This window comes from Ciona robusta, chromosome 8, assembly GCF_009617815.1.
Source record: "Ciona robusta chromosome 8, ASM961781v2".
NCBI lineage: Eukaryota > Metazoa > Chordata > Ascidiacea > Phlebobranchia > Cionidae > Ciona > Ciona robusta.
This window is the reverse complement of record NC_143242.1, coordinates 3,862,662-3,887,747: the sequence shown is the minus strand read 5'-3', so window position 1 is coordinate 3,887,747 and position 25,086 is coordinate 3,862,662. Positions and strand designations below refer to the sequence as shown.

General features: G+C 34.8%; 4 protein-coding genes across 8 annotated transcripts; 2 read left to right on the top strand and 2 right to left on the bottom strand.

The window, feature by feature from the left end:
* The first annotated feature begins 498 nt into the window (after window positions 1–498).
* Window positions 499–11,058, top strand: LOC149732433 (TBC1 domain family member 31-like). Its single transcript, XM_089883387.1, has 21 exons — window positions 499–667; window positions 1,157–1,306; window positions 1,566–1,681; window positions 2,066–2,244; window positions 2,582–2,730; window positions 3,184–3,343; window positions 3,679–3,888; window positions 4,191–4,361; window positions 4,700–4,926; window positions 5,267–5,400; window positions 5,883–6,016; window positions 6,342–6,521; window positions 6,864–7,099; window positions 7,548–7,700; window positions 8,103–8,238; window positions 8,511–8,606; window positions 8,928–9,059; window positions 9,286–9,480; window positions 10,033–10,225; window positions 10,503–10,589; window positions 10,651–11,058. The coding sequence occupies exons 1-21, from the start codon at window positions 591–593 to the stop codon at window positions 10,761–10,763; spliced, it is 3,228 nt and encodes a 1,075-aa protein (XP_089739513.1). The 5' UTR covers window positions 499–590; the 3' UTR covers window positions 10,764–11,058.
* Window positions 10,591–13,938, bottom strand: LOC149732432 (putative E3 SUMO-protein ligase RNF212). Of its 2 annotated transcripts, none has more exons than XM_089883405.1 (14): window positions 13,624–13,938; window positions 13,499–13,563; window positions 13,309–13,392; window positions 12,945–13,001; window positions 12,834–12,880; window positions 12,601–12,663; window positions 12,496–12,542; window positions 12,059–12,140; window positions 11,957–11,999; window positions 11,723–11,804; window positions 11,496–11,562; window positions 11,392–11,438; window positions 11,047–11,101; window positions 10,591–10,978 (listed from the first exon to the last, which is right to left on the bottom strand). In XM_089883405.1, exons 1-14 carry the CDS (start codon window positions 13,733–13,735, stop codon window positions 10,912–10,914), a joined length of 918 nt encoding a protein of 305 aa, XP_089739531.1. In that variant the 5' UTR covers window positions 13,736–13,938; the 3' UTR covers window positions 10,591–10,911. The 2 variants fall into 2 exon arrangements, with proteins under 2 accessions (XP_089739531.1, XP_089739530.1); XM_089883404.1 differs by having other exon boundaries at window positions 10,591–10,993; window positions 13,624–13,937.
* A 488-nt stretch (window positions 13,939–14,426) lies between these two features.
* LOC149732431 (uncharacterized) lies at window positions 14,427–19,853 on the top strand. Its single transcript, XM_089883385.1, has 4 exons — window positions 14,427–14,917; window positions 15,423–18,412; window positions 18,589–18,856; window positions 18,912–19,853. Exons 1-4 carry the CDS (start codon window positions 14,881–14,883, stop codon window positions 19,637–19,639), a joined length of 4,023 nt encoding a protein of 1,340 aa, XP_089739511.1. The 5' UTR covers window positions 14,427–14,880; the 3' UTR covers window positions 19,640–19,853.
* LOC149732430 (heterogeneous nuclear ribonucleoprotein 27C-like) lies at window positions 19,784–24,343 on the bottom strand. 4 transcript variants are annotated; one of them, XM_089883399.1, is made up of 12 exons: window positions 24,258–24,343; window positions 23,920–24,127; window positions 23,525–23,677; window positions 23,208–23,262; window positions 22,913–22,995; window positions 22,015–22,062; window positions 21,476–21,551; window positions 21,368–21,403; window positions 20,952–21,029; window positions 20,524–20,742; window positions 20,303–20,365; window positions 19,784–20,045 (listed from the first exon to the last, which is right to left on the bottom strand). In XM_089883399.1, the coding sequence occupies exons 1-12, from the start codon at window positions 24,284–24,286 to the stop codon at window positions 19,912–19,914; spliced, it is 1,182 nt and encodes a 393-aa protein (XP_089739525.1). In that variant the 5' UTR covers window positions 24,287–24,343; the 3' UTR covers window positions 19,784–19,911. The 4 variants fall into 4 exon arrangements, with proteins under 4 accessions (XP_089739525.1, XP_089739526.1, XP_089739527.1 ...); XM_089883400.1 differs by having other exon boundaries at window positions 21,368–21,400; XM_089883401.1 differs by having other exon boundaries at window positions 21,488–21,551.
* Window positions 24,344–25,086: the final 743 nt, after the last annotated feature.

Genomic DNA, 25,086 nt, shown 5'->3' with positions numbered 1-25,086 from the left:
GCGCGTGATAAAAGGCAGGAAGCGTTCGCGTAAAATTAAACAGCTCAAGGAAATACAAACACCGTTTATTGCCGTGTCTGGTTACAATACAAGACATGTGGTGTTTTGTATTGCGACCACACATCTTGAAGAAAGTAATTAAACGCCCAATGCTGCAATTAAACCCAGTTTGATCCGTTCAGCTCATACTATTAACGTCTGAGTAAAGGCCCTATATATAGCTCACACAAACCATTATAACTTTTGTTTTTATGGAGGCACCTTCACAACTCGCTAAGAAAACTTCGATCGTGATAAATCAATAACTATCGATTGCTTTTTACCAAGCTCTATATTAACAACTAGCTTGTTAAATATAAAAGTTGCATATGTACATAATGTAAAATACATATATGGCATTCATACTGCCCATGTATATTCTATTTTTGAGACAATATTATGTTGCTGCTCCCCAAAATATGAACGTTATTTTAATTCTGCACATTTTAACCGCTGGATTTAAGTTTCCATTCACCAAACGCGCTTTATTCAGTTTCGCGTTTTCGCGAGAGTAGTTGGTTTTTCGGAAATTCTAAGGAAATTGCCAAAAAATGCAAGTTCGTGACGTGATTGGAGAAACTTCTGGTAAAATCTGGCACAGAAAACCAGCTCCAACTTCTGGAAATGGGTAAGTGAGACTGTAAAGCTGATTTTGATAAAATGTTGTGCAAACAACTTTTGCAAGCAACTTGTAAGTTGTAACATATTGGTCCACTAAGAAAATACATTGCTAATGTAGGCAAGGAATCACGACATGTTTATTTGATGCTACACCAGCATTATTACCTATATGTACTCTCATTCAGCCATGAGCCATCCAGGTTCAATAGAATGTCCTTTTACCTGTGGTATCGTATACTATAGGTTTTCCCTAAACATAATCAATTTTACCAACAAATACACACACGGGACTCTAATAATCAATATTGCTCGAATATATTTATGATAAAAAAAATATAATCTAGGTTAGGGGTTAGGTGTTGATGGTTAGGGGGTTAGTGGTTATAGGGGTTAGTGGTTAGCAAATAAGGGGGGGAGATTCTTCACTTGCACCAAAATATTTCCAAAAGTGTTATTTTAATTTGGTGGCCCATACAATATTCTTTGACATCCACAGTGCAATTGTCAGTGTTTTGCATTCTGGCGATGGTGTCAAAACTGGTCGCCGCAGACGGTTTCTTAAAGCAACTTTTAACCAATCAGGAGAGAGGGTTTTAGCCGCTGACCACTTGGGTGGAATCTACGTTTTTGATTTGATGAAAAACAGGTTACATTTTATTATTTGTTCTAATTAATGAAAATGGAAGAACATTCAACACTGCTATTTGTGTTTCTAACAGAAACATTGTAACTTAGCCAAATTTATTTTGTTTAGGGCCCGGGGTTTTGTGAGGTGGTAATGTAGAAGTAAAGTCTGTTGCACAGAGGCACACTGTTTAAATTTTGTTTTTACACACTTGATTTTTCGGTGCAACCTGTTAATATACCAACTGTTGTTAATCATTTATATAAAAGTTATATTTTAGGTTCAGTAAAGTCCAGAGTTGTGGGCAATCATGCACAGCTATTGCATCAGGTTTAAGAAGAATGAATGAGTATTTAGTTGGATTGGCTGACTCTTCAGTAAAGTGTTATACTACTGGTAAGTGATAAACGTGTCTCACTGAAAAGCCACCCTTATAGAATAGAATCTGTATTATTGAATTTTTATAAACTGCGTAACTGGAGATCAAGAGTAATGGTATTTTAGGTGTTGGGACAACCGTATACCTACATCCCAGGTTTCAGGAATGCCTCGCTATAGACCTGACCCTGCCCATAGAATAAAATAGAACTTATAATATTGAGTGTTTTTAAACTGCCTTGGTGGGTCTAGATAGAAAAACTGTAGGTGTTGAGCTGATGGGACAACATACCAGTATCCTAGATTCCCAGGTCTCAGCTGTGCATTACTGAAGACCTCACCCTTATAGACTAAAATTTATATTTATGAGTATCTATATTTCAATCTCGTTTAAATTTGCAGACAGCAAAGAGATGGTAAGTTGGATGAGAGGTCACGATTCAGCTATTCATTCGATATCGGTTCACGGAAGTGGTCGATATGCAATCACTACATCACGTGATACAGCACAGTTGTGGAATCTCGATACTTTTGAGAGGATTCGAAAATTGAATGTTAAAAGTGAAGTTCCAATACAAAAGGTGTGTAAATCTATTATATAAAAAAAAAAATTTTCACTATATGATAGGCAAAAACTAAGAAGTTTTGACAGGCAAATGTGATAAGCCAAAAGTTTCATACATGATGATACACTAAACTATAGTTATGTTTTAAATGCATGAGCGTGACTTTCTGTCTCTCCTCATTGGTTATGATGTGCTTACTGATTAATGCAGTGTGGAAAATTTCTGACCTACACCCCCTACCATCCTATGTTTGGTACCTGTGCTGCTGTTAACCAGCCTGTAATTTGAAAACAAAGCAGACTTCTAATAATATACATAAATACAATCAACAACACTTAATATTCCAATCTAGGTGTTCTTCCTTCCCATCAGCAACACCATACTTACTTGTTTTACTGACGATTCCATATTTGGATGGGAAACCGACAACTTTGAATGGAAATATAAACTTGAATGCAGCTCACAACACAGGATCGGATACAAAGCATTCTCTGCTACCAAGTATGTTAAATATGTTATATTCTCATTTCTTGTATGTTGTATATGTTGTGTGCTATTAGTATTTGCTAAGATGCTATAACAAATAAAATGCATAAAATGTGCACAAGTTGTTTAAATACTTGGTTAAAGAACTTGTTTAATTTTATTTATGTTTTGTTTAAACATTATTAAACTTTGGCCAGCTTTGTATTTTGATATTGATACTGTAATACTTTACTTGAGAATAAAGAAATTTACATTTGTTACATTCATCTAAAACCCTTTTTTATTTTCTATCGTATGTAAATCCCTATATTATTTATGTTGGAAAATTTGTTGAACTGTAATACTTTACCATATTACCTATCAAGTGTCTGTGGCGGTCTCTTACCTTTGGCAGTTTAGACATATTTTAAGGCCATATTCTGCTGTGTATATAACGTTAGTTTATTATGTTCAACCATCACTTAACAGAGATGGGAAATTGTTGGTTTGTGGTGGCAAGTCCAATCTACTTCATGTATATTCCCTCACTTCTCATCAATTGTCACAAGTTATTAAGATGCCAAATGAAGTTCAATCTGTGAAGCAACTCGAGTTTTTAGCTGACAAGTTTGATGCAGGGGCTAATAAGGTAATATGTTTGTAAAAACAAATTTGTATTCTGTATATGGTTTATCTACATATTTTTAAATATGGTTTATGTTTTTACTTTGCACCGAAGTTTTACACCTTTGAACAGCTTGTACCCTGGTTTTAGGTGTCTATACAAAGAGGCAGGGACTTATAGTGTATTTAACACATTAAATTATTGAGGTGTTATATTTTACAGTTTGAAACAGCATTTAAACAATGTCACTTTCGATTTTGTTTAAAAAAATTTAAAAAAGACATGATGCTTATGGGTCTATATATACTCAGGTATCGAATGTCCCAGGTTTACGCTTTTTAAATCCACAATATTACCAGGTTCTTGGTGTGTTAAGCCAGGATGGTGTGGCTCGCTTTATAAACGTGGATACTTGTCAAGTCTTGTTCGAACTTCGATGCAACGATCCTCGTGATAAGATCATCCATGTATGTGTGGATGGGGAGGGTGGGGATCATATTGTTGCATCCACTGATGCAGGGAAGATGATCATTTACAGCATCCGTGCACTGGATGCTCAACTTAATGCAGTGAGTGTGATGTGGCTGACTCTCACTCTCTGGTGTTATATACAGCCTAATCCTTTTATATAATGTATTAATTTATATTAGCTGTTTGTTTTAAATTTAATAGAACCCAATCTTTTTAGAACAGAATTACCTAAAGTATAAAGTGTCGCTGATCAAAAACGTAGCATTTTGTAGAGGAAGAGTCAATTGTGGTCTATAGCCATATAATAGGCTTCGGGCTTCGCTGTAGGGCCTCACCCATATAGAATAGAATGCACTTTACTTAAGTATTATACAATGTTATTAATGACTGAACCTCCCAGGCACCAGGACCACTTGTTAAAGTTGTGAAAGATGTTTGGAAACGTAAAAGTCTTCGCAGCCAATCAGAGACGGATGCTTCAGGTCAAAGGTTGACAAAGAGGCCACCTAATGGCAATGTAAGCACGGGAAGAATCATGGCGAGAAAGTTGAAACCGAGCAAAGAAATGGAGGTTCGTTTCGTTTTTAACTTTCTTTTATTTACATCATGTCATAGGCCATTCATTGTATTAAGATCATATTTCATAGATAAAATGTTTTTAAATTTTTTAACAAAATCTGTGGTTTAAAATTATATTTTATAGGTGTCATCAAAGTTCATGATAAACGTGGCAAATGTAATATACTTTGGTTATGAGTGCTGGTAGAGACAATTAACACTATAGTGTTCGTAAACTTATTTTCTGGTTTAACCTTATGTACACACATATGATGTACAAGTTAATACAACATACCAGTCTGGCAGTTTCCATTATTTTCTTTTAATTTGCAAACACATCCCCACACACAGAGTGATCTTCCTCATGGCTTGTCCCTTCCTAAATTGCGACGAATTCTTCGTGGTTATGGAGAATATCCTGAAAAATATCGCCTGTTCATCTGGAGAAGCATCCTCAAGCTCCCGGAGAACCAAACTGCTTTCAGCTCGCTGTTAGACAAAGGGACACACCTGGCTTATGCTTCTATTCAAGAAAAATTTCCAGTTAAAAGCGGAAAATTACTCCGTGTTATGCAGAGGTGGGGGGGGGGTTGTTGTGTAAAATAAAGGAAACTATGATGTTTCAAATTTTAAAGTCATGTACAATTAAACATACTTTTTATATATGTACATTTGTTAAATATGAATAGAATTTAATTTGATTAGACAAGGCACCTATAACAACAGTTCATTAAGCCTTTTAACTGTAATTAAACAATTGAATCTTTTTAATTACTATATATTTTTAAAAAGTTTCGATATGTGGTTTTAAAACAGGAATCAAAACTTTGCCATTATTACCTTTAATATTTTTGATAGATCTCCCAAAATCCTTGAAAATCTCTTAATTAAGATAAAATTTGATAAAATATTCCACAGAGTTCTTTCCTCCCTTGCCCACTGGTCGGTCATCTTCTCAGAGTTGGATTATATTCCATTAATTTCATTCCCATTTATTAAGTTATTTCAAAACAATCACCTGGTTTGTTTTGAAATAATCGCGACTATTCTAAGTAAGTACAACACTAAATATTTGCATGCTAGTTTTTTGGCGACTTTAACTTTAAATTTTCTCTGGCTCTAATGCTAGTTCTGGCCAAAACATACATATTAGATATTGGTAGTTTGTGGTACATAAATGTCACTGTCAGTTTTTCTACATATGTAAAATTAAACAGTAAAAATCAACCTAGTGGTCACTAATGGGTTGTCTAAATTTTTGGCTACACAAAAGAACATAAAATATCCACAAAAAACAATCACCCACAAAGTAACATACATGGTAACTCGTGAGCTGGCATGAGGTGTAAGAAACAGAACACCTGTGTTATAACGACTGGCGTTTTCTGGCCACGCGAGGATGTAGCAAGTTACTTCATGACATTCATCCAGAAAACTTTTTATTTTGTATTGTATGTGAATCATGTGTGACAAATTTAATATAATATAAATTGTTGTTATTCGTCAGCATTTTGTAACTTGTATAATTCTACAGCTAACTGGTGTCAACACTGGTTTGAATTTTTCCCCAATCCCCCGATCAATGTGTTAAGTCTCGTGGAAAACGTGCTTAGTCATCACGACAAGGAACTTCTTCAGCATTTCGTAAAATATAATGTTACGACACAGGTTAGTACCTCATGCTCACTGTCGAGTTATAATATAGATGTCTTATTATTCACAGTACACACATGGTGTTTTCATACACCTCATGGCTGTCTTCTTTTCCTATGAATACACATGTTGTATTCATACACCTTATTCTCACTGTCAATTTATAAAATGGGTATCTTACACACAATTCGCATATGCACATGGTGTATTTGTACACTTCATGCTTACTGTTAAACTATACCATGAATTTATTTACATACACATTATACATACATCTGACTAATGGCTTAATAATACACCTCATGCTCACTGTCCAATTATAAAAACCTCATTTTCTCAGATCTATGCATGGCCACTAATGCAGACGTTGCTATCCGAAGTATTAACACGTGATGAGTGGTTACGTTTGTTTGACAATGTATTCACCAACCACCCAAGCTTCCTCATATACTGTGTGGTAGCTTATTCTATTTGTTCAAGATCTGCTTTGCTCAGAACCAGACAAACTGAAGACTTTACAGTAAGTCCTGTTTATTAAATATTGTATAAAAACTGAATGAATAAATGGAACTTTATTTTTCCCCACATTAAAAACCGTAAAAGTAATTATTTACCTTATATTACGGCTTTACGAGTATTTAGTTACACACTTCGTGCCCATTTTCAAGTCATAATTTATAACTTTGGAGTGTTTATGTTTATTTATTTACCAGACTGTGGGTCTAACTATTTCTAAGTACTTGACAGTCTTAATAATCATAACCACTGTTTATATTGTTGCTGCCAGGTATATAGTATATCTAAACCATCTCTGTGCCAAATTTTTCGAAATTCAAACTTTACCCATTCATTATTTCCCCAGTATTTCTTTCACCATCGTAATGCTTTGGATATTGGGGCTGTGATCAGTGAAGCATATCGGTTATCCGAATCCACCCCAGCCAATATTGACCCCCGAAAATCCATGGACGGTTTCGAACCCCTACCCATGGGTGAAACTTACCCCATATTTAATAAATACCCCAAGTTTATCGTGGACTACCAAGCACAGGAGCGTGAGAGGATAAGAAAAGATGAACTTGAGTATTTGAGGGAAAAGTAAGAGTGTTTCATGTTTTATTTAAAGGATTCTTCAACATTTTATGTTTACGATACTTTGTACTTGCTGGGTACTGATAGGCGTATGTGTTTATGATTCTAGTCTGAAATATTATATAGTCACAAGAACCAATAGGTTACTCAGGGCATTGTAACTGAAGAATATAGGTGTGATGTTTGACACAAACACAATACTGATAGGTGTTTCTGTCCTTGGGCAAGACACTTAACAGACATTGCTTCAATCTAGTGGTCACTAATAAATTGTAGCCATGGGTGTCATGGAAATAAACCAACTCTGGCTTAAATTTAAGGCCTTTAACTTTAACTCACCTAACTGGGGTGCTAAAACACCATGTGTTGCCCCTGTTTAAAAGTTGTCCGGTATGCCTACCATTAAGCCTAGGATTAACACCTGTCACCCTAACTTTTATCCATCCAACCCCAGACACATTGCGACTGAGTTATCGGAGCAGATGTTGGATCGTAAGTTGCACGAGGATACTTGGTATCGGAGGAAAGAGATGTTGGAGGATGCTGAGGAGGAGAGGAGGAAGTTGCTCATCGAGGAGGAGAGGAAGTTGGTGGATCAGAGGAAGAAGTGAGTTGTGGGGAGTGTGGCTGAATTAAGAAATGAAAACATTCGCTCGCAATAGTAGCAGCGACGAGCCTTAAACCCATTTCCTTCGGGTTGGAGGCCAACCAACAGTGCCACAGAGCTGTTTGTCATGTGTGATGTTTGGGGCTTGTTTGTGATTGGCGCTGCCGCTAGCCCGGAGTTTACAGCTTGACACAGCTACTTTTGTAGGCTTGAGGCTGCTTTAATTGTGGACGTGTGTGTTCTGGGGCAAGACACTTAACAGCAATTGCCTTAACCCATGGGCTTTTAAGGGTGGTCTAAATTGTTGGCCTTATATAACAAAAAAGATAAAATATACGCAGTAATTATTTTATTTTACTTGTGTATACAAAGGTAGTTGTGATCTTGACTTGCCATGCACAGGTTGTCAGCTATGAAACGAGAGTTACGTGTACGGGAGTTACAACTCCTCGATAAATCTCGCATGAGGTTTGTGGATCATCAACAAACTATGAAAGAAATTGAAATTAAACGACTTGAAGAAGAATTGGACAGAAAGGTGGGTTATTTATTTATTTATTTGCTTGGTAGACGGGGGGATTGTAGATGTATGGGTCTTTGGGCATAGCATTTTTAGGGTAATTCTGTCCCACTTTTTGTTAGTCAGATTTAAAACAAAATCATTCACAAAGTTACATACTCGGTAACTCGATGCGGGGAGGGACAAAATTTTATAACAACTGTTGTTGCCTCGCCAAGATAAACAAGTTTTCATTACAATTATTACAATACTGGTGTTGAGTTTTATGTAAAACATGTTATATTTCACAGGCAATGTTGAGGAATGAAGAAATATCGGCAACAGTTGAAGATGTAGAAGTGAAAGGCTTGGAATTGGAAGCTAACCGTGCATCACTGGAACAACAGGTTTGGAAACACTGTTATAAAAGTATTTGTAAAACTTAAACTTTAATTATTTCCTTCAGTATACAGGTGACATGTTTATTCCTAATATTTAGGTTAATTCAGGTAAAAAAAAATTTTTTTTTAATTTTTAAATATACCGACATTTCATCTGCTATACAGCGAGACATCGTCAAGCCATACCCTGATAAAGTTTTTCCATATGCCAGACTAGGAGCTATTTACTTTTATCTAACTTTATGCATGGGAGCACGAACAGCAGAATGTTTCTTTTTATTCATCAGTGCATTAAATATTTGTAATGTTGTTATGTTTGGTCACTAGATGGCTCGTGAGCAATCGGAGCTTGAAGACAAAATCAGAGCTGATATAAATCGTAGAAGAAGACTCGCTGATATTGAAAATAAGATGAATGAAAAGTTGAAGGATGAGAGGATTGATATCAAGAAGACTAAGGTTTGTAGTGGGATGAGTAGTTAAGCTCTTTTGGCCTTGGAAATTTATAAATGGGTGAACCTTAGGATTGTTTTGATCATAGTTTAGTTTACTGGTCTCCTTGTTAGTTACTAGGTACATATTGAGAAAAGCTATAAATAAATACTAAGAGAAATCTGGTATATATCCTAGGTTCTTAACAAGGACCTTTTCATATGAAATATAATAACCTAAAACGTACATACAGGAATTGGAACAAGACTTGGCGAGCGTAGAGTTGAAAAACAACGCCCTCCGCCACCACACGCAGGCAGCAAAGAGTTTGCTCCATAGTGACATCGAGCGGGAAAAAGTTCTTGCTACTTCGCTGTCAAGAAATATCGAAAATTTACGAAAACAGCGAGAAATCAACACAAGATTGGAACAACTTCGTTTAAATAAGGTTGGGTTGGTTACTTTTAGTAAAAAAATTATTTTAAATTATTCTTTAAGGTAGATTAACTTTATACTGATCATTATAACTTGTATTTTTCAGAGGTTGTGTTTTGAAACTTTGGTTGTAGCTTTAAATTATATTTGACCGTTTCTATTTAAGAACCTAGGATTTAGACCGGATTTGGCCTATTACCCAACACCTTGCTAATGGATAATTCTCTATTAATGACAACCAGTGTTATACGCTTCAGCCATACGATGACATATATAGTAGGGTGGGGGAAGACAGGACACCTTTAGCACATAATATCCAAATATCCTGATCGTATTTAAAAAATTAACAACAGTCTATATAAAGGGGTTCTAAGGATACGGTTTTATAATTCTTTAAATGTTCTCGGTTTACTGGGACGAGAAATTAAATGAAAATGTGTCTCATCTTCCCCCACTCTTGTATATATATATAGCTTGTATGTAATTTTCAACTGATTAAAAACAGTGATACACATTGTATAGCTGATCACATTGGTAAGCAACATGTTATACTTGTTTGTTATAGGAAGAAGAATTATCCACGAATCGCAACCGACTTCGATATTTGGAAGATGTTCGTAATGAAGGAGATGAGAGAAGAGCAAGGATGTTGCAAGATCGTGATCTGGGTGAGAGCAGGAGGAGAATAGAAGAGAGTGAGAAGAGGATGGAAGAACACATCGGGAGGTTGAGGGAGGAGCACACACAACAACAATTAAGTCAGTTTTTACAGTGCAGTGTTGCCATTAACTTTTTGCAAGGGGTTTAGTAAACACTAAATATTTTCTAATTCAGTAAAAAAATTGTCAATTAAATGTATGTCATGAATTTCAGGCTGTTTATTAATTATCGTTTATCAATTTTTACAAATGGCATGTTAGCAATGCTCTTCTCATTATGCTATAATAGAATTAATGTTCTTCCCATATTGCTATGTCATTTAGCAAAAGCCACAGTAACTTTCAAAATCTAAATATTAATATATCTGTCTTATAGATCGTAGCGCTGCAGAAGATCGTATGACTGCTGTGAGCAACAAGATGTGTTTGAACGATGTATCAGATATAGAGGACTCAGTTCAATGTAAGAACGGCAACATTTAATTAACTTTTAAAACAACAAGCGATAAAATATGTTCACGCAGGGTCACTCGACCGAAGCAGAGGAAACTTAAGGACTGAAGAGCGACACCTAATGGATGAAGTAAGAAACCTCCGACAACGCTTGGTTTCGCAACGAAAAACACCTCGAAATTAGGTTTTTGAATCAGAATGTAAATCGAATGTTTTATTGTTACATCATCAATCTTTATGGCTCTTCATGACTGGGCAAATTTTCTTCAATGACTCTGGAGTGTTTGCGGATGATTCGGCAGTTTCTATTCTTAATTGACGACTCATAACTTTTATTGATGACCCACGAGTCTTCGTTTTTCGATGAGGCTCACTCCATAGTTAGTAATGGCTTTCACTCTGGGAGTTCCACATCTGACAATGTATTTTATCTGTTTGGCAAATTTATTTTAGTAATAAACCCTCACCTCGACTGTGGAGTGCTGTGTGTACTATGTGGGGTGGTTCCATGCATGGGAGATTCTACAAGAAAAAAGTATCTCGTTAAAAATGATGTTCCTTGTTTATCCTCGCTTGGCGGGAAACTAAAGTCGTTACAACATGGGTGTTCTGCTTCATACCCTTTGTTACATTTTTTATATAATTAATGGCTGACGCTTAAAATAATCAGTTCGGAACTACAGGGTTTTGGCTAAAGTATTATTTTGCCCAAGGTCACACAGCTTCAATTGCATATTATGCCTTGCTGGGAGTCTTATCCATATATAGAGAATAGATATTTCTTGTGAGTGGAAAATAACAGAAAAACTTACTAGGCGTTTGGAACTTTGAGAAGTAAGTGCTTTGTTTCATTGAATGTCTGTAAAAACAATTGAGTTAGTTAAAAATAACCAACTTTATTCCAGAACAATCATACAAGCTGGCCTGCTTTGAAACTATTCCATCTGGTGAGCTGTGGTGTAGACGTAAATCTGGAGGTGTTTCTAGAATACAGGTTTCATTATAAGATAAAATACAACTTTCATTTATCTCATAGAAATAACAAAGAAAATAGAATTAGCAGTGAAATGACAGTTGTTAAAATACGCTAAGGGTAAAACCGAGCAAAAGTATGACTACTAAAAGCATAGTTTATAATCTTACGTATTTTTCCACCAACAGGTGGAGAACGAAGAGACATTCTTGGCTTCTCCTTATTAGGTGACACTGTATAACCACCAGAAAGCTAAACATTTTGAAGTGTTAGTGTGATTATGGTAACAGATTAATAAACGTAGATAGTATTATAAAGTGTATGTCCAATAACATTCTGCTGCTATTCCTAAAGGCAGCAAATTATGTGAAAAAAGGTTATAAGAGTTAATACAAATAACTTACAAGCGTTCTGTGCTGGTGGCCATCTACAGAAGTTTTGTTTGGCCTGAAAATTACGGAGATAAAGTAACCTGTATATATTGAACATGGAATATGAGTACATACGTGCATGGTACACTGCTGTAGTAATGTGGTGGTGTTTTACGAGTGGATATGTTTCTATTGGGAGATGAAGGGGGAGAACAATCTGTAAGAAACAGTAAATGTTAAAACAAATCCATAACACCCATTTTATAGACCTTTTGACTAGGTTTCTTATTACATTAGATTAAAAAAAAAACAATAAAAAAAACACATTTCCTACTAAAGTCTTGCCGAATGGCAGACGAAATGTCGGGAATACACTGTTTTTTCATTCCGGATAAGCTGTTGGAAAATTATTTACGAAAAAATCATCCACAAAGTTACATAGATACATGGTAATTGGACATGAGGTTTATAAAACAGAACAGTCGTATTCTAACAACTGTTCTTGCCCTGCCACGCAGGAATAAATAAATTGTCAATTGATGCAGGACCAAATAAGTGAATACATTACTAACCTGGTGAATATTGCATAGCCATATAAGAGTGACTTTTTGGTGAGACACTGAAATATGTAAGAAACTCTATGTTAATGTATTGTAGATTAAATTCACAGATATTACCTTGATAAGTTGTTTTTATTCTTGATGATAAACTTTAACTCTGAATTCTTTCTTTTGGTTTCTCTAAAGGAAAATAATTGATATTTTTGCATTGCAAATAAACTAAAAGTTTCCTTAGTATTTCAAAAACTCCTGCAAAGTTTAGACTACTGGGTGTTTTATTTTTGTCACAAGCTGTGAAACAAATCAATTTTCTTTGCGAAAAAACTGCGGTTATTTTCCCTAATACTTACGACATTGTTGCAACTGCTGTCTGCAGTAACTTCTCTTTTTGTTCGGCCTGATAATAAGCAGATGTGTCAGTTTGCCTTTTATCAATATATCAAAATTTTAACATACATTACCTTGTTAACAATCGCTTTGAATAAAGATTTCCTTTGGGTAGCTTGGAATTTTCGAACCTGTTTAAAAATATGTAAAATTATTCGGTTAGTATAAAAGTATAGTATAGGCCACAGGAGTTTTATATTCATACTTTAAACTGCACTTAACTGAAGTTTACATACATTGCATAACCAAATTCAACATGTTAACAGCAAAGTTATAATATATATAACTTATTTTTTCTTATAGAATGGAAGGTTCTTGCAGTAACGAACCAACTCTTGTCTGAACCCTGTCGTTAGAAACTCATCCATATACAACAAAATAAAGAGACAGAGGCCAGAGGTAAAGTAAATATATTATACTGTAAAGTTAAAAACCCACATCTTCGGATAGTTTGAACATATTCATGGCTTTTTGGGCAAGTTCTCCTGGGTCTTTGAAATAGTTTGCTGTGGTGGGATCCATCTGGTGTAACAATTATATACATTATAATGATTTTTGAACATGCTATGTTAGGTAAACTTGTTAAAAGTAAATGATGCCACTAAACGTTTTAAAATATTTCCTTTACCTTGTTATGAAGTAAGGTGTATGCTGAACACTTTTTGTTGCACACAGTACAAGTGGAGTTGGCAACTGCAATGAAAGTAAAACAAAACACATCTATAAGGTATGTAGTATGCAAATAGTACTAACCCCTTTCAATGCACTTGTTGCAGAATATATGAGCACAGTTTGTCACAGAAAAAGAAACTGGTCCATGGATAATCCTTACAAAGCAAGCATTACAGTGCAACCAATCTTCCATTTTCGTTCTCTTCTATATGACCTTTACAATCTCATCCAATATGCTTTAAACTCAGTTATCGGGTAAGCAGTAGGACTAGAAATTGCCTATACACTGTACATTATTGCTACCATACCACCTAAGACTATTCTTAACCACTGGAATAAACACCACTAGAGAAGAATCCTTCCAAACGTTAGTTACAGATTAAGCAACTGCGGGCTTTCGACGGTAAACTGACTCATGTACCAGACTGCAGAGTATGGCAGGTGCACGCGCGATTTTTTTACAGACTTTTGGTTATGCACGCTACAATTTGTCCTACGCACGCCAATTAATTAAACAAAGAAAAAAATACGTATTAAATTAAGTAAGATTTCCTAACGTGGCTTGAAAATGTACATGCTTTGCACGCAGATTTTTAATGATAGCACGCGCAAACGCGAAAAATAACCGTCTTGCACGCGCGAGATCTCGTCAGGAACTGCCATACTTTGCAGACTGGCTCATGTATGTTTACATAATTTGCCGTCTGCTATTCCACTTTTTAAAATTGCCGCACAATTCGCTCATAGAATTGTTACCGCAGCACGAACCGGGGTATAGTTTACAATAGCGTTTTTACAATAATAAAAAACTTTGTAACTATGGGCTTAAATACTTGATAATGCCTGTAGAGTAAACAAGTTTGGGTTTTAAAAGAAATTCTATTCACGACTTTCGCGTCACCTTTTTTCAAAAGGGTAGCACGGAGTACATTGTTCTTTATTGTTATGACTACATTCATTTAGGCAAAAGGTATTTGTTGTTTTAAACGCTCCGTCTGCTTCGGTAACGCCTGACGTGATCATTTTACCAGGAATACGCGGTGTTAAGAACGGTATTACTCTTCAGTTGAAGGGCAACGCTTTCACTAAGACCGTTAGAGAGTATGGTTGTTATATATGCTACCATATAATAACTTTGATATAATCAGCGACAATTAAACAAGAGATTGGGAATGTCATTCCAATCTCGTGTTTATAAATTACCGGTATAATAAAAGTAAAATAGCGTTGGTCGCAGAAAACTGATATTGTATAAAGTAAAAGTTGAGTTCGATTGACTAATACTGTATAAAGTAAAAGTTGAGTTCGATTTGACGTAACTCAAGTAAATTAAACATAATGGCGAAAGAAAACAAGGGACTAGAGAATACTTCAGGTAAACTTGTATTTATGTGCACCTAATTAAAAACCTTATATGTACAGACATATGCGTGAGCTCTTGGCTTAGGTATTCAAGCGAAGTAACGTTCCTGTCTACTGGTATTCAATTAAGCAATTACTATAGTACCCTTTTTGCATGGTCACTTTTATGCGCGTAAGTACTCGCATATTTACTCGCAAACGCTTATGACGTTATGTGTGTTAACTTTGTTTTTGCGAGTAAATATGCGAGTACTTACGCGCATTAAAGTGACCATGCAAAAAGGGTATAAGCTACGGCTATTTAGTTAGTTTGTACGATACTAGAAGTGTATTTATTGGTACATGTCTAAAATTTAATTTATATGTATAAATACCTACACATACGTACGCACTATGTTAGAAATTTGTACTTAATATTGTAAACTTCCCCGTGCCATGAAAAATATTAACAAAATCGCCCATGCGGAAAGCGCGGACAAATTTACCCGCCAATCAAACATCAGTTTGAATTTTTACAGATCTTGAAAATGAAAGTGAACTTGCTGAAAAATTGAAGCAAAAATGCAATTTAAAAGGAAAAGAGAAGTCCCCAATAGAGACTGCCGATATTTTATTAGAACTAGGGATTTTGTACACGCGAAAAAGCACCCGTATCGCTCTAGTTCAAGCCGCTGGACTCTTGAATTCTGCTTCTTTAAGAAATGAATCAGTACGGGACAAGGCTGAAGAAGAGATTAATAATCTTGGGTTGAAGATCATAGCTCGTCATGTCGTGGGTAGTGACTTTACATTGGTGAATGAAGCAAACAACATAAAACACAAGGTTGAAACTATGCGGAGAAAAGTTCATGAAAATTTGGACGTGTTAAATCATTTGTCATCTGGAGATAATGAAGCGTCTCATGTGCGTGATAGAGCACTTGCTGTTGAAGCTATGATGCAAACAGTAGCTGACGATTATACCAACATAATGAAAACTGTGTCAGAAAGATGTATAACTGCTCTCGGAGAACCAAAGTGGAAGTTTTGTCACGTTGGAATGGGTTCTATTGCATGTAGAAGTGTAACACCTTACAGTGACTTTGAAAATGCAATAATTCTTGAAGATCCAGCTAAAAGGGAAGATCTACATGACATACAGGAGTATTTTCGTGACTATGCTGCTCTTTTCCAGATGATTGTTATTGGTTTTAAAGAGAGCCCATTGCGCTTGTTAGGTATACCATGTCTCAATGACTTTTCAAGTCAAAATAAAGAAGACAATTGGTTTTGGGATGATTTTACTCCTTGTGGGATACAGTTCGATAGCAACATGCCTAATGCTGGGAAACATCCATTAGGAATCTCTGTTGAGCTAATAAGAACTGTCTCTGAAATGTTAGAGTTAGTTGAAGGTACTGAAGATGCTGCACAAGAAGGTTATTTGTCGGATATTCTCACTCGTACATGCTACATAGCCGGTGACAATGATGTGTTTGATGAATATAACAGGAAGTTACTGAAGAAACTAGAAATACTGCTTGGAACAGAAGAGAGAAAGTTATCTCAGCAGATTATTGTAGATGACATGGTAAAGTGTCTTACTACCTTTAATCTTTTTAGTGCTATTCCAAGGGCTGAGTATAAAACAGATGTGAAAAGCTACATGTATCGTGCTGTCACAATGTTTATCACACTACTGGGACGACTAAAAATCATTGAAGATACTACTTGCTTTGGAATCATTGAAAGGTTGTCACTCAATGAACATACAGCATTATGTCTTCGCTTTGCTGTTGCTCTCTCCTTTGAGGTGAGAATAAGAACAGTAATGAAAGCAAAACAGCAAGACAAGTTCACAGAAAGAGCTTTAAACTTGATTCCCTACATAGAAGTTGGTCCAGAAGAAGAAAGAAGAACATCTGAAGTTTGGGAAGAAATAGAATTTGAAAATTTGATTCGGTTCTTTGAAATTGTGTTTGCTTTTCAAAGTGAACTTGGAAGAGTACTGGAAAGTTGGAAGTCTGACTCAGATTTGAAGCTAAGGTCAATAACATTTGGAAATCAAGACCATTGGTTGGTTAGAAGTTTAATATCCATACAATTAAACAAAGATGAACTAGCGATGAATGAGCTTGGGAAAAGAGACCAAGAGGATCCAAATCAAGAATATATTTCATGTCATAACAAAGCAGTACTACTTCATAAAGCACATCGCATTCCTGAAGCACTGGAAGCATTTCAAAGAGCAAAAGTGAGTGCAGAGGTAGCAACTGCATTGGTTGAAAAATCTGAAAGACAATGTGCAATAGCGTGGTTAGATTACTGGATTGGAGATTGCTTTATGAAGTTAAACCAATGTAAACATGCAGAAGATGCATTTCAGATGTCCCGAAAAATCTGTGAACCTCTGCTAAAAGGGAACCAAGGAAAAATGGACAAGCATGTGAGAATTGTGGATTTGAATTGTCTGACTTCACTTGGCAATCTTTATCTAGATCAAAAAAATCCATTGGCCATAGATGTTCTGATGCAAGCAGAAGAAAAGTGCAGAAAAATTCATGGAAATGAAAGTACAGAGTTCTTAGAAATTCAGAGCAATATTGGTACATGTTATATACAAGCTGGTCGCTTTGAAAAGGCCTATCAAGTAAAGAAACAGGTCTTGGATGCTTATTTAAACCTGGAAGACAAAAATATTGCTGATGAATTGATTGTGACTGCTCACAGCAATATTGGAGACTGTCTGTATGAGTTGGGAAGATTTAAGGAAGCATCTGTTTCTTATAAAGCAGCTATTGTTAATGCAGAAGTATTGGAAAAACACGGTCGGATTAGTGGCTGTGATACGGAATGTCAGATTGTTCGATTAGCTCGCTGTGAAAATAAGCTTAAAAATGATGATGCAGCTTTAGATAACGTAACAAAGGCATTAGATTTAGCACAAAAATGCAACCATGGTGACTGTTGTTCAAAAGTTATGCAATGTGCTAATGTCTGTCTTGACATTGAGATGGATATAGTAGACAAAATGCTAAATTCGTCTCAAAACAATGAAGTATCCCTTATTGTACCTACTTTTATCTCCATAATTCTGGTTTATAAAAAGCTAGCGATAGCACCACTGCTTACAACTGCAAAACTCGAAAAAGTGGAAAGAATAATTCATTTGATCGCCTTCACAATTAATAGCAAAAGTGTTTCAAAAGAACAGGCACAATTAGTGACTGAGATGTTGGTTTCAATGCCTGGAAGCATGAAATCAGGTGAAAATGCAAACAAAATTCCAAAGATTATTGGTGACTTTTATTTGTTATCGGGAAAAATATCAAAATCAACAGAATGGTACCAACATGGGAATTCACAACATGAAGAAAATAATTTGCCGAAGACCATGCTTGAATTGCTAGACACTCTTATGGTTGCATTTACAGCTTTCAAAGCAGGGCAAGCTGAAGTTGGCTTCAAGCACTCAACCATAGCTTTGAGAGCTGCGAATCAGATGAAAAAATATGAAATCATTGAACAGGTATGGGTGTGACAATAATCAATATCAGCAATTTGTACAATAAGATTAAACAAAATTTATATCACTCAGTCACATTTTTGTGAACTTGCACATTAGTTGTTTGTGAAGTCGGACACTGTTTAGTAGTCAAAAAAGGGTAATCACCAATGTAAATAATAAATTTTGTTTTGTTTCAGGTGATTGCTGGCGTTCGGATGTTTGCTGTTGGAGTTCTAAATAGTTGCCAAGTAAGCTCATGTTTGGAGCTTAGTAAAAGATTGCAGAGCTTTCAGTTGGAGATGGAAGCCTTAGAACCGACGAAAAACACGTTTAAAAGTCAGATGCTGAACCACAATTTACGTGGAAGGTGTTATTTGATAACACAGGAATATGATCTCGCAGCATGTCAATACCGTGAAATGGCAGAGAAACTGCATAACTTTGGGAAAGATAAACCAGGATTTGGTGAGTGTTTGGTTAACTTTTTATTATTTCGTATTTAATTTTAATTTTTTTTTAGACAAACTTGCTGAAGAAATGGCAGTCGTGTTTTTGATTGGGTTAGAAGGTGTATTAAATAAATGTAAATCAAGTGAGATGCATCCAAACCAGCTTGATGGATGCATTCTTATTTCTATTCAAACTGTCCATGTTGTTAACACTATTTCAACTGGAGTCACACGCATTATGCAGGGACTGATATCAGTGATTTTAAACTGTATTCAGTCAACAAGTGATAAGGTCGAGTTGTGTCTTAAAATATTAGACCTGGCTGCCGGTAATTTAAAAGAGAACTGCCGAAATTTAGAAAAGTTGATACCTGGTGTTGTTAAGATTTTATCTGAACAACCTACAAAACCTGCCCATGTTAAGGAGTGTTTTGAACAACTATTAAAAACACTGCAATTCCTTGATAGTGAATTAGCACCGCTTTTAATGCTCGAGTTGTCAAAATGTTTGAGTGAATCTAACCCAAGCAAAGCTGCAAATCTTGTCACAGAAGCATTTTTTCAAACTTTTATCGAAGAAAACCAAGATTCAGCTTTCCTTGCACGATGCATTCATACATTAACAAACATATTGAAAACTTGCATTGAAAAAGGTGACTCCCATAAATCTGTACAAAATGCAGCAGAAATGGTTGAATCTACACTCGTTTCATTAGATTCTTTCACTATAGAACTTTCCTTAGCTGTTGGTTGTTTTAAACCAGTGTACACAAAATTTACAAAAAATGTTGTGGATTAATTAAACCCACCCAATTGGATACAGCTTCATTGAAAAGTGTATATTTTAGATACCTATTAGTTTAACTTTTTTACTGTACAAGAAATTTTAATTTTTGTGTCTCACTTTTGCACTTAAAGTTAAATCAATATAAAAGCTTCAAAATTGAAGTGTTGGTTCACTGTTTTATTTATAAAAGCGAAATAAAAAGGTTGTTGGCCTGGCGTGAATCTATTGTACATATGTAAGATCATGATTAAAAGTTTGACAATTTTGAATACAATGTTTATTGTTTATCTTCGGTAAGGATGGTAGCCCGAGTTGTTAGAACCTCCTCCACTCTTCTGTCCATAACTTCCTCCACCAGTGTTGCCAGTATTTGCTTGACCACTCGAGTTGTTTGCACCAGTGTTGCCTTGGTTGTATCCTGTTTAGGATCATAATATTTGTTACATTTATTTTCTATGGCTTGTATACACAATACTCTTTTCTTTTAAGTCAAATGATAAGTGTTCGGCAAACATTCTGTGTGCTTTTTTTTACAAAGAAAATTTTGTTTTGGGTTTACTTATAAAGTGTGGTGGCCTTAATTAAAGCCTTTACTCTGTCAGCATTGTATTTGGGTAAAGCATTTTTGTTGTACAAGTCCGACAGAACAAAAACTAATCTATGATATATATTTACCTCCTCCAGATGTTGGCATTGGTCCGTAACTTGTGGGGTTTTGCGGATACGTGCTCGCAGCATCTAAAATGTTACAACTAGTTAGTTTAAAGGTTTAATTAACAATAATAGTTTAAAGGTTTAATTAACAAGAATGAGATAACAAACCAACTCAGGCCTACACCCAAGGCCCCTGCCTGAACTTAAAAACTTAACAATACAGAATCAAAACAACAACTTACTTGGTTGAGCTCCATTTCCATTATTAACCCCTCTCCCTTGCATTCCCATCATGCCTGGTTGATATCCACCCTGCATGTTTCCCATGTTTCCACCCATCTGACCCCCTTGCATATTCCCTCCCATCTGGTTGGGCATTCCCCCCATTTGCCCACCTTGCATCCCACCCATTTGGCCAGGCATGTTGCCACCCATGTTGCCTCCATACCCATATCCGTAACCTACAGAACACAAAAGGAGAAATCAGTAATGAAGTCTAAAGATTCATTTTGGAAGTTCAGTTCAAATGTTCCCACATGATAACACCAACTTTAAGGTAAGCTCATTATATATTTTTATTTTATAACCATTTAAGCCAAAACCTATAACTTTTGTTAAATTCAAATGCCCAAATACAAGACGGGTTTTAAACACGGCATGTATAACTTACCATAGCCTTGATTGCCACCGTAACCTTGTTGTTGAGGGTAGGCTGTTGGAAAATTCTGGTTCCCGTATCCATAGTTACCTGCATGAAAACGACAGTGAACACGGGTTCAGAAAAAAAAGTCAAACACAGAGAAATGGAAAGCTGTTATTTATATAAATGTAAAAGAAAGACATCAATAAATGGACAAGTTATAATTATTAAAACAGCTAAGATATTAAAAACTGTATCATATTATTGCACAAGACATACTGCTTAAACACATAATTAAAACCTAGAAAATTAAAAATGTTCAGACAAAAAGTGGAACATAAAAAAAACCCAGAAAGTTGTAATGTCATTGTCATTAAAGACACTGACATTATAATTTACAAAGCAGTATAATATCATTGCACAGGAAAGATTGCTATAACACTTACCCATCATGTTCTGTCCTCCCATCCAGTTTCCACCTGCTATTCACAAAGTTTATTACTTGGTTTACAATTTTCTATTATACCAGGAAATTTATTCACAAACTCCCGTACCTTGATTCATACCTTGGTTATACATCATGTTGTTCCCTTGTCCATATCCCATCCCATAACCCTGCTGTTGATCGTTCTGTAATCAAATATCAATCAATAATAATGGAATATTGATTAGGCTGAACGCTGCAGGATTACTTGCCAAATTTAATCTTACAAACAAACAGTATTTTATGAAACCAGGCTAATGGAAAATAAAATAGAAAAAAAACTGTAGACTTTACATTGACATTATTAAACTTGGGAATACTAGATCTCATATTTAAATTGGTAACTGCCATTTAGAAAAAAATCTTGACAGAAAATCAATTTCCATTTAATTAGTAGCAAAAGAAGCAGAAAAAGTGATGTATCTTAGTCATAGGCGCCAAACTGTTTAATGCAGGGGGGCAAAGACAGTATGACATGCATTGTTTTAAAACAAATTTGATGCCAATGTTTACTGATAAAAGTAAACTGCAAGGTAGGCCTTCCACCCCAGGTTTGCCGCCTAAGATTCTAGTTTCTAGATAAATATAAAAAGAAGTAATGAAACATACCCTGCCCCCTCCCATTTTGTCTCTTGACTCCGCTTTTTTAGCTTCAACCTGTTGTAAGCTTGAATAAGTATTCAAACAGAAGATGTATAGATAGTATATGCCTATGAAACATACACCACAACAGGCACACACATAATACAAGTAATAAAACAATATGTACTTACATACAATCAACAGAAAAGATGTAATATGTATACGATGTATGGTATATACTTATTTATGATGATGTTTAGTGTATAATGATTAATGAAGATATGTATAATGTATATAAGATGCTGTAAAGTATTATTAGCACTGTATTAAGGTACAATTTATTTACCATAACTACTACTTTTATCATTATTTTGCTAATTATTTATTAAGATATGCATTATGCTATTAAATTTATAAAGATTTTTATTGCAAATATCAATTTTAAAGCTTAAATAATGTAAATATTAATTACATTAAATAGAATTTTATGCTATTAACTTACACTTTCTTACTTTACGATTAAATAGCAGATAAGTTTAATCAATTTTACTTTAATTTTATTAATTTATTATAATTACTAACAAGATTAACATTAAACTTATTTAGTAAATCATTAAAATATCTGACGCTCCACGAATTTATTTTAACCATGATACTTTTTGAGTTTCGCGTTGGACGCCTATGCTGCCCTACATGTGTGATTACCCCTAACCTAAAATCTTGTTTTTTGGTTTATTTGTGTATGTTATATGTTTGCATGTGGTGAACATATAAGTCTTGTAAGGCTGCAGGGTGTTTGAGTGTGACGTAAAAGTATTGTGTTTGTATGTGTGGCATAAAAGTATGTTTTCGTAAGTGTGACGTAAAAGTATTGTGTTGGAAAGTGTGGTGTAAAAGTTGAAATAAGAAAGAAATTGTAACGAACTCTTTTATCTTTGATGATATGGTAATGTTTCGCGATTGCTTGATCTACGGATGATTCGTCTTCAAATGTTACGAAACCAAACCCTGTTATCGTAATTAACTTAATTAAGTAAATACAAAACAAAAAGTCCATAAAAAAACTATCCTAAGTTATGGTAATTGCTAACTATCATAAAGTATAATAAATATATTAATTTTATATTTATGCATAATAAAATTAAGCAGTACTTTATTTTTAACTACTGTTTATTATAATTGATATAATTACTTTTCTACAGACTAATTCAAAATGTTACCTTTGTGTGGTTTGCTTGTGTCTTCTTTGTTCACAACAAACACAACTTCAACCACCTAAAATGAACAAAAGCTTCACACACGGTGCATGGTACATACTTTGACAAGCCTTTTTATGACACTGAGGATCAATATTACTAAATACGGCATGTTGTATGTGTAATACTTTAAACTTACAAGCATAAACACTAATTTTCTGGTCAACTTTTTAATTTTGTTCAAAGTGTTTATTTAAACTTAACCACAACACTAAAGATGGTTTAAACGTTGGAGATGAAAATCGTAAGTAAATCATGTTTTATTGAAAGTTTCCACTTACGGTTCCATAACGCTCAAAATAGCTTTGTACGTCGGCTTCAGATGCTTCCATTGAAATTCCACCAATGAATATTTTATGAGCTTTGCTGTAATTTGTTGAACTCACTTTCTTTTGTTGTTGTGCAGCTTTTGTTGTACATGGCTTTGGGTCAATCTGTAATTAAGTTTTGTAAGGTGATTTTAGGATTTCTATATGCTTTTCTTTGATATTTTGTTTTTTTTTAGTTGTCACAGACAAACAGAGTAATTTAAAGCAGACAAAGTTAACATGTCATCCGTATTTGGATTACCTTTGTTTTTATAAATTTTTAAATCCGAAAAAATGCAAAGAATTAAAATAATAGATGTTAAAATATATAAATATAAATGAGCTTATAAAAATGTGACAAATTTTACCATTTTATTATCCAAGTTGTGGGGTCTAGCTTTTACTACAGCTGCAACACTTGATGGATTTGTGAAAGTTACAAAACCGAACCCTCGGGAGAACCCAGTCTCTTTATCCTTCATTAGGACACAATCCGAGACTTCTCCATAGTTTTCAAAGTAACTTCTGAGACCTTCTAATGTAGTTTGTCGGGCAAGACCACCAACAAAGATTTTTCTGTAGGAAATACGCAGATAAGTCATAGTTAACTCAAAAATATATATTTTATAATTTGAGGGGAATTAAAGATAAATCGACGGTTGGTAAAACAACCTGTGAACAAAATTTAGATATGACGTAAACTTACCCTGCTTCTTCGCCATCGTTTTGTGACATGTTTATGTACAGATGTTACTAGAAATCGATAAAATTAATCACGTAACAGTTCTAAAAAAGTAATTTGTAAAATGTCGGACAAAATATGTATATATGCGCGTGGTGTTACGAATACTCTGGCTGATAATCATCTGACTAACCATTTTAACTTTAACTTTACTAATAAATAAGTGTATTTTAATTTGCCATTAACATAAAACTAGCTTCTCCCGCCCTTTTACTTATATTATTTCAAGAAATTGAATAACTTCACCCGCTTCCTGTACTCGACAAACACGCGGTCTTTTTTCCTTCGCGCTTTCACGCCTTTTTTGTGATTTTGCCTTTTTCTGACGCGAATTTCTTTGTTTGAATAGCTTGTGAGTATCACGCCGTGCATTTTAAGTAGAACAAAACGGCATGACCTTATTATTAAACTAGTTTTGAATTTCCACTTTTAATGCTACCCCCAAATGACTTCCAAAAATATATTATATAAAAATGATTTACAATATCAATAAAGGGGAAGTCCCATCGTTGTTGGGCAAACAAAAATAATGTTTACGTTTTGAATTACAAGTGTGTTAGCTATCTTTTTTGGTATATTTAAGCAATAAATTTAACAGTGATTTTGAAATGTAATTACCGACAGCTTTTCTCTTGCGTAAACTACACTGTACGTCAGTTAAATTGTTTTTTTTAAATGTATTTCGTGACTTTTAAATTTGCAATATTTTTGCAATCATGTGACTCCTGTCGTTACAAAATGTATAATGTTAACACTAAAAATGTTGTATAGTTATGTATAATCCCGACAAACT

Bases quoted from the DNA above. Each gene is read 5' to 3' on its own strand.
- LOC149732433 (XM_089883387.1), top strand. From the start codon at position 591: ATGCAAGTTCGTGACGTGATTGGAGAAACTTCTGGTAAAATCTGGCAC. The intron at 668-1,156 runs GTAAGTGAGACT...TGACATCCACAG, and splicing joins GCTCCAACTTCTGGAAATGG to TGCAATTGTCAGTGTTTTGC. The intron at 8,239-8,510 runs GTGGGTTATTTA...TATATTTCACAG, and splicing joins AAGAAGAATTGGACAGAAAG to GCAATGTTGAGGAATGAAGA.
- LOC149732432 (XM_089883404.1), bottom strand. From the start codon at position 13,735: ATGGAAGATTGGTTGCACTGTAATGCTTGCTTTGTAAGGATTATCCAT. The intron at 11,563-11,722 runs GTAAGATTATAA...CCTGTATTCTAG, and splicing joins ACCTGTTGGTGGAAAAATAC to AAACACCTCCAGATTTACGT. The intron at 10,994-11,046 runs GTGAGGGTTTAT...ATACATTGTCAG, and splicing joins CACAGCACTCCACAGTCGAG to ATGTGGAACTCCCAGAGTGA.
- LOC149732431 (XM_089883385.1), top strand. From the start codon at position 14,881: ATGGCGAAAGAAAACAAGGGACTAGAGAATACTTCAG. The intron at 14,918-15,422 runs GTAAACTTGTAT...GAATTTTTACAG, and splicing joins GGGACTAGAGAATACTTCAG to ATCTTGAAAATGAAAGTGAA. The intron at 18,413-18,588 runs GTATGGGTGTGA...GTTTTGTTTCAG, and splicing joins AATATGAAATCATTGAACAG to GTGATTGCTGGCGTTCGGAT.
- LOC149732430 (XM_089883399.1), bottom strand. From the start codon at position 24,286: ATGTCACAAAACGATGGCGAAGAAGCAGG. The intron at 23,678-23,919 runs GTAAAATTTGTC...ACTTAATTACAG, and splicing joins ACAACTTGGATAATAAAATG to ATTGACCCAAAGCCATGTAC. The intron at 21,030-21,367 runs GTAAGTGTTATA...GTTTTCATGCAG, and splicing joins GGGAGGACAGAACATGATGG to GTAACTATGGATACGGGAAC.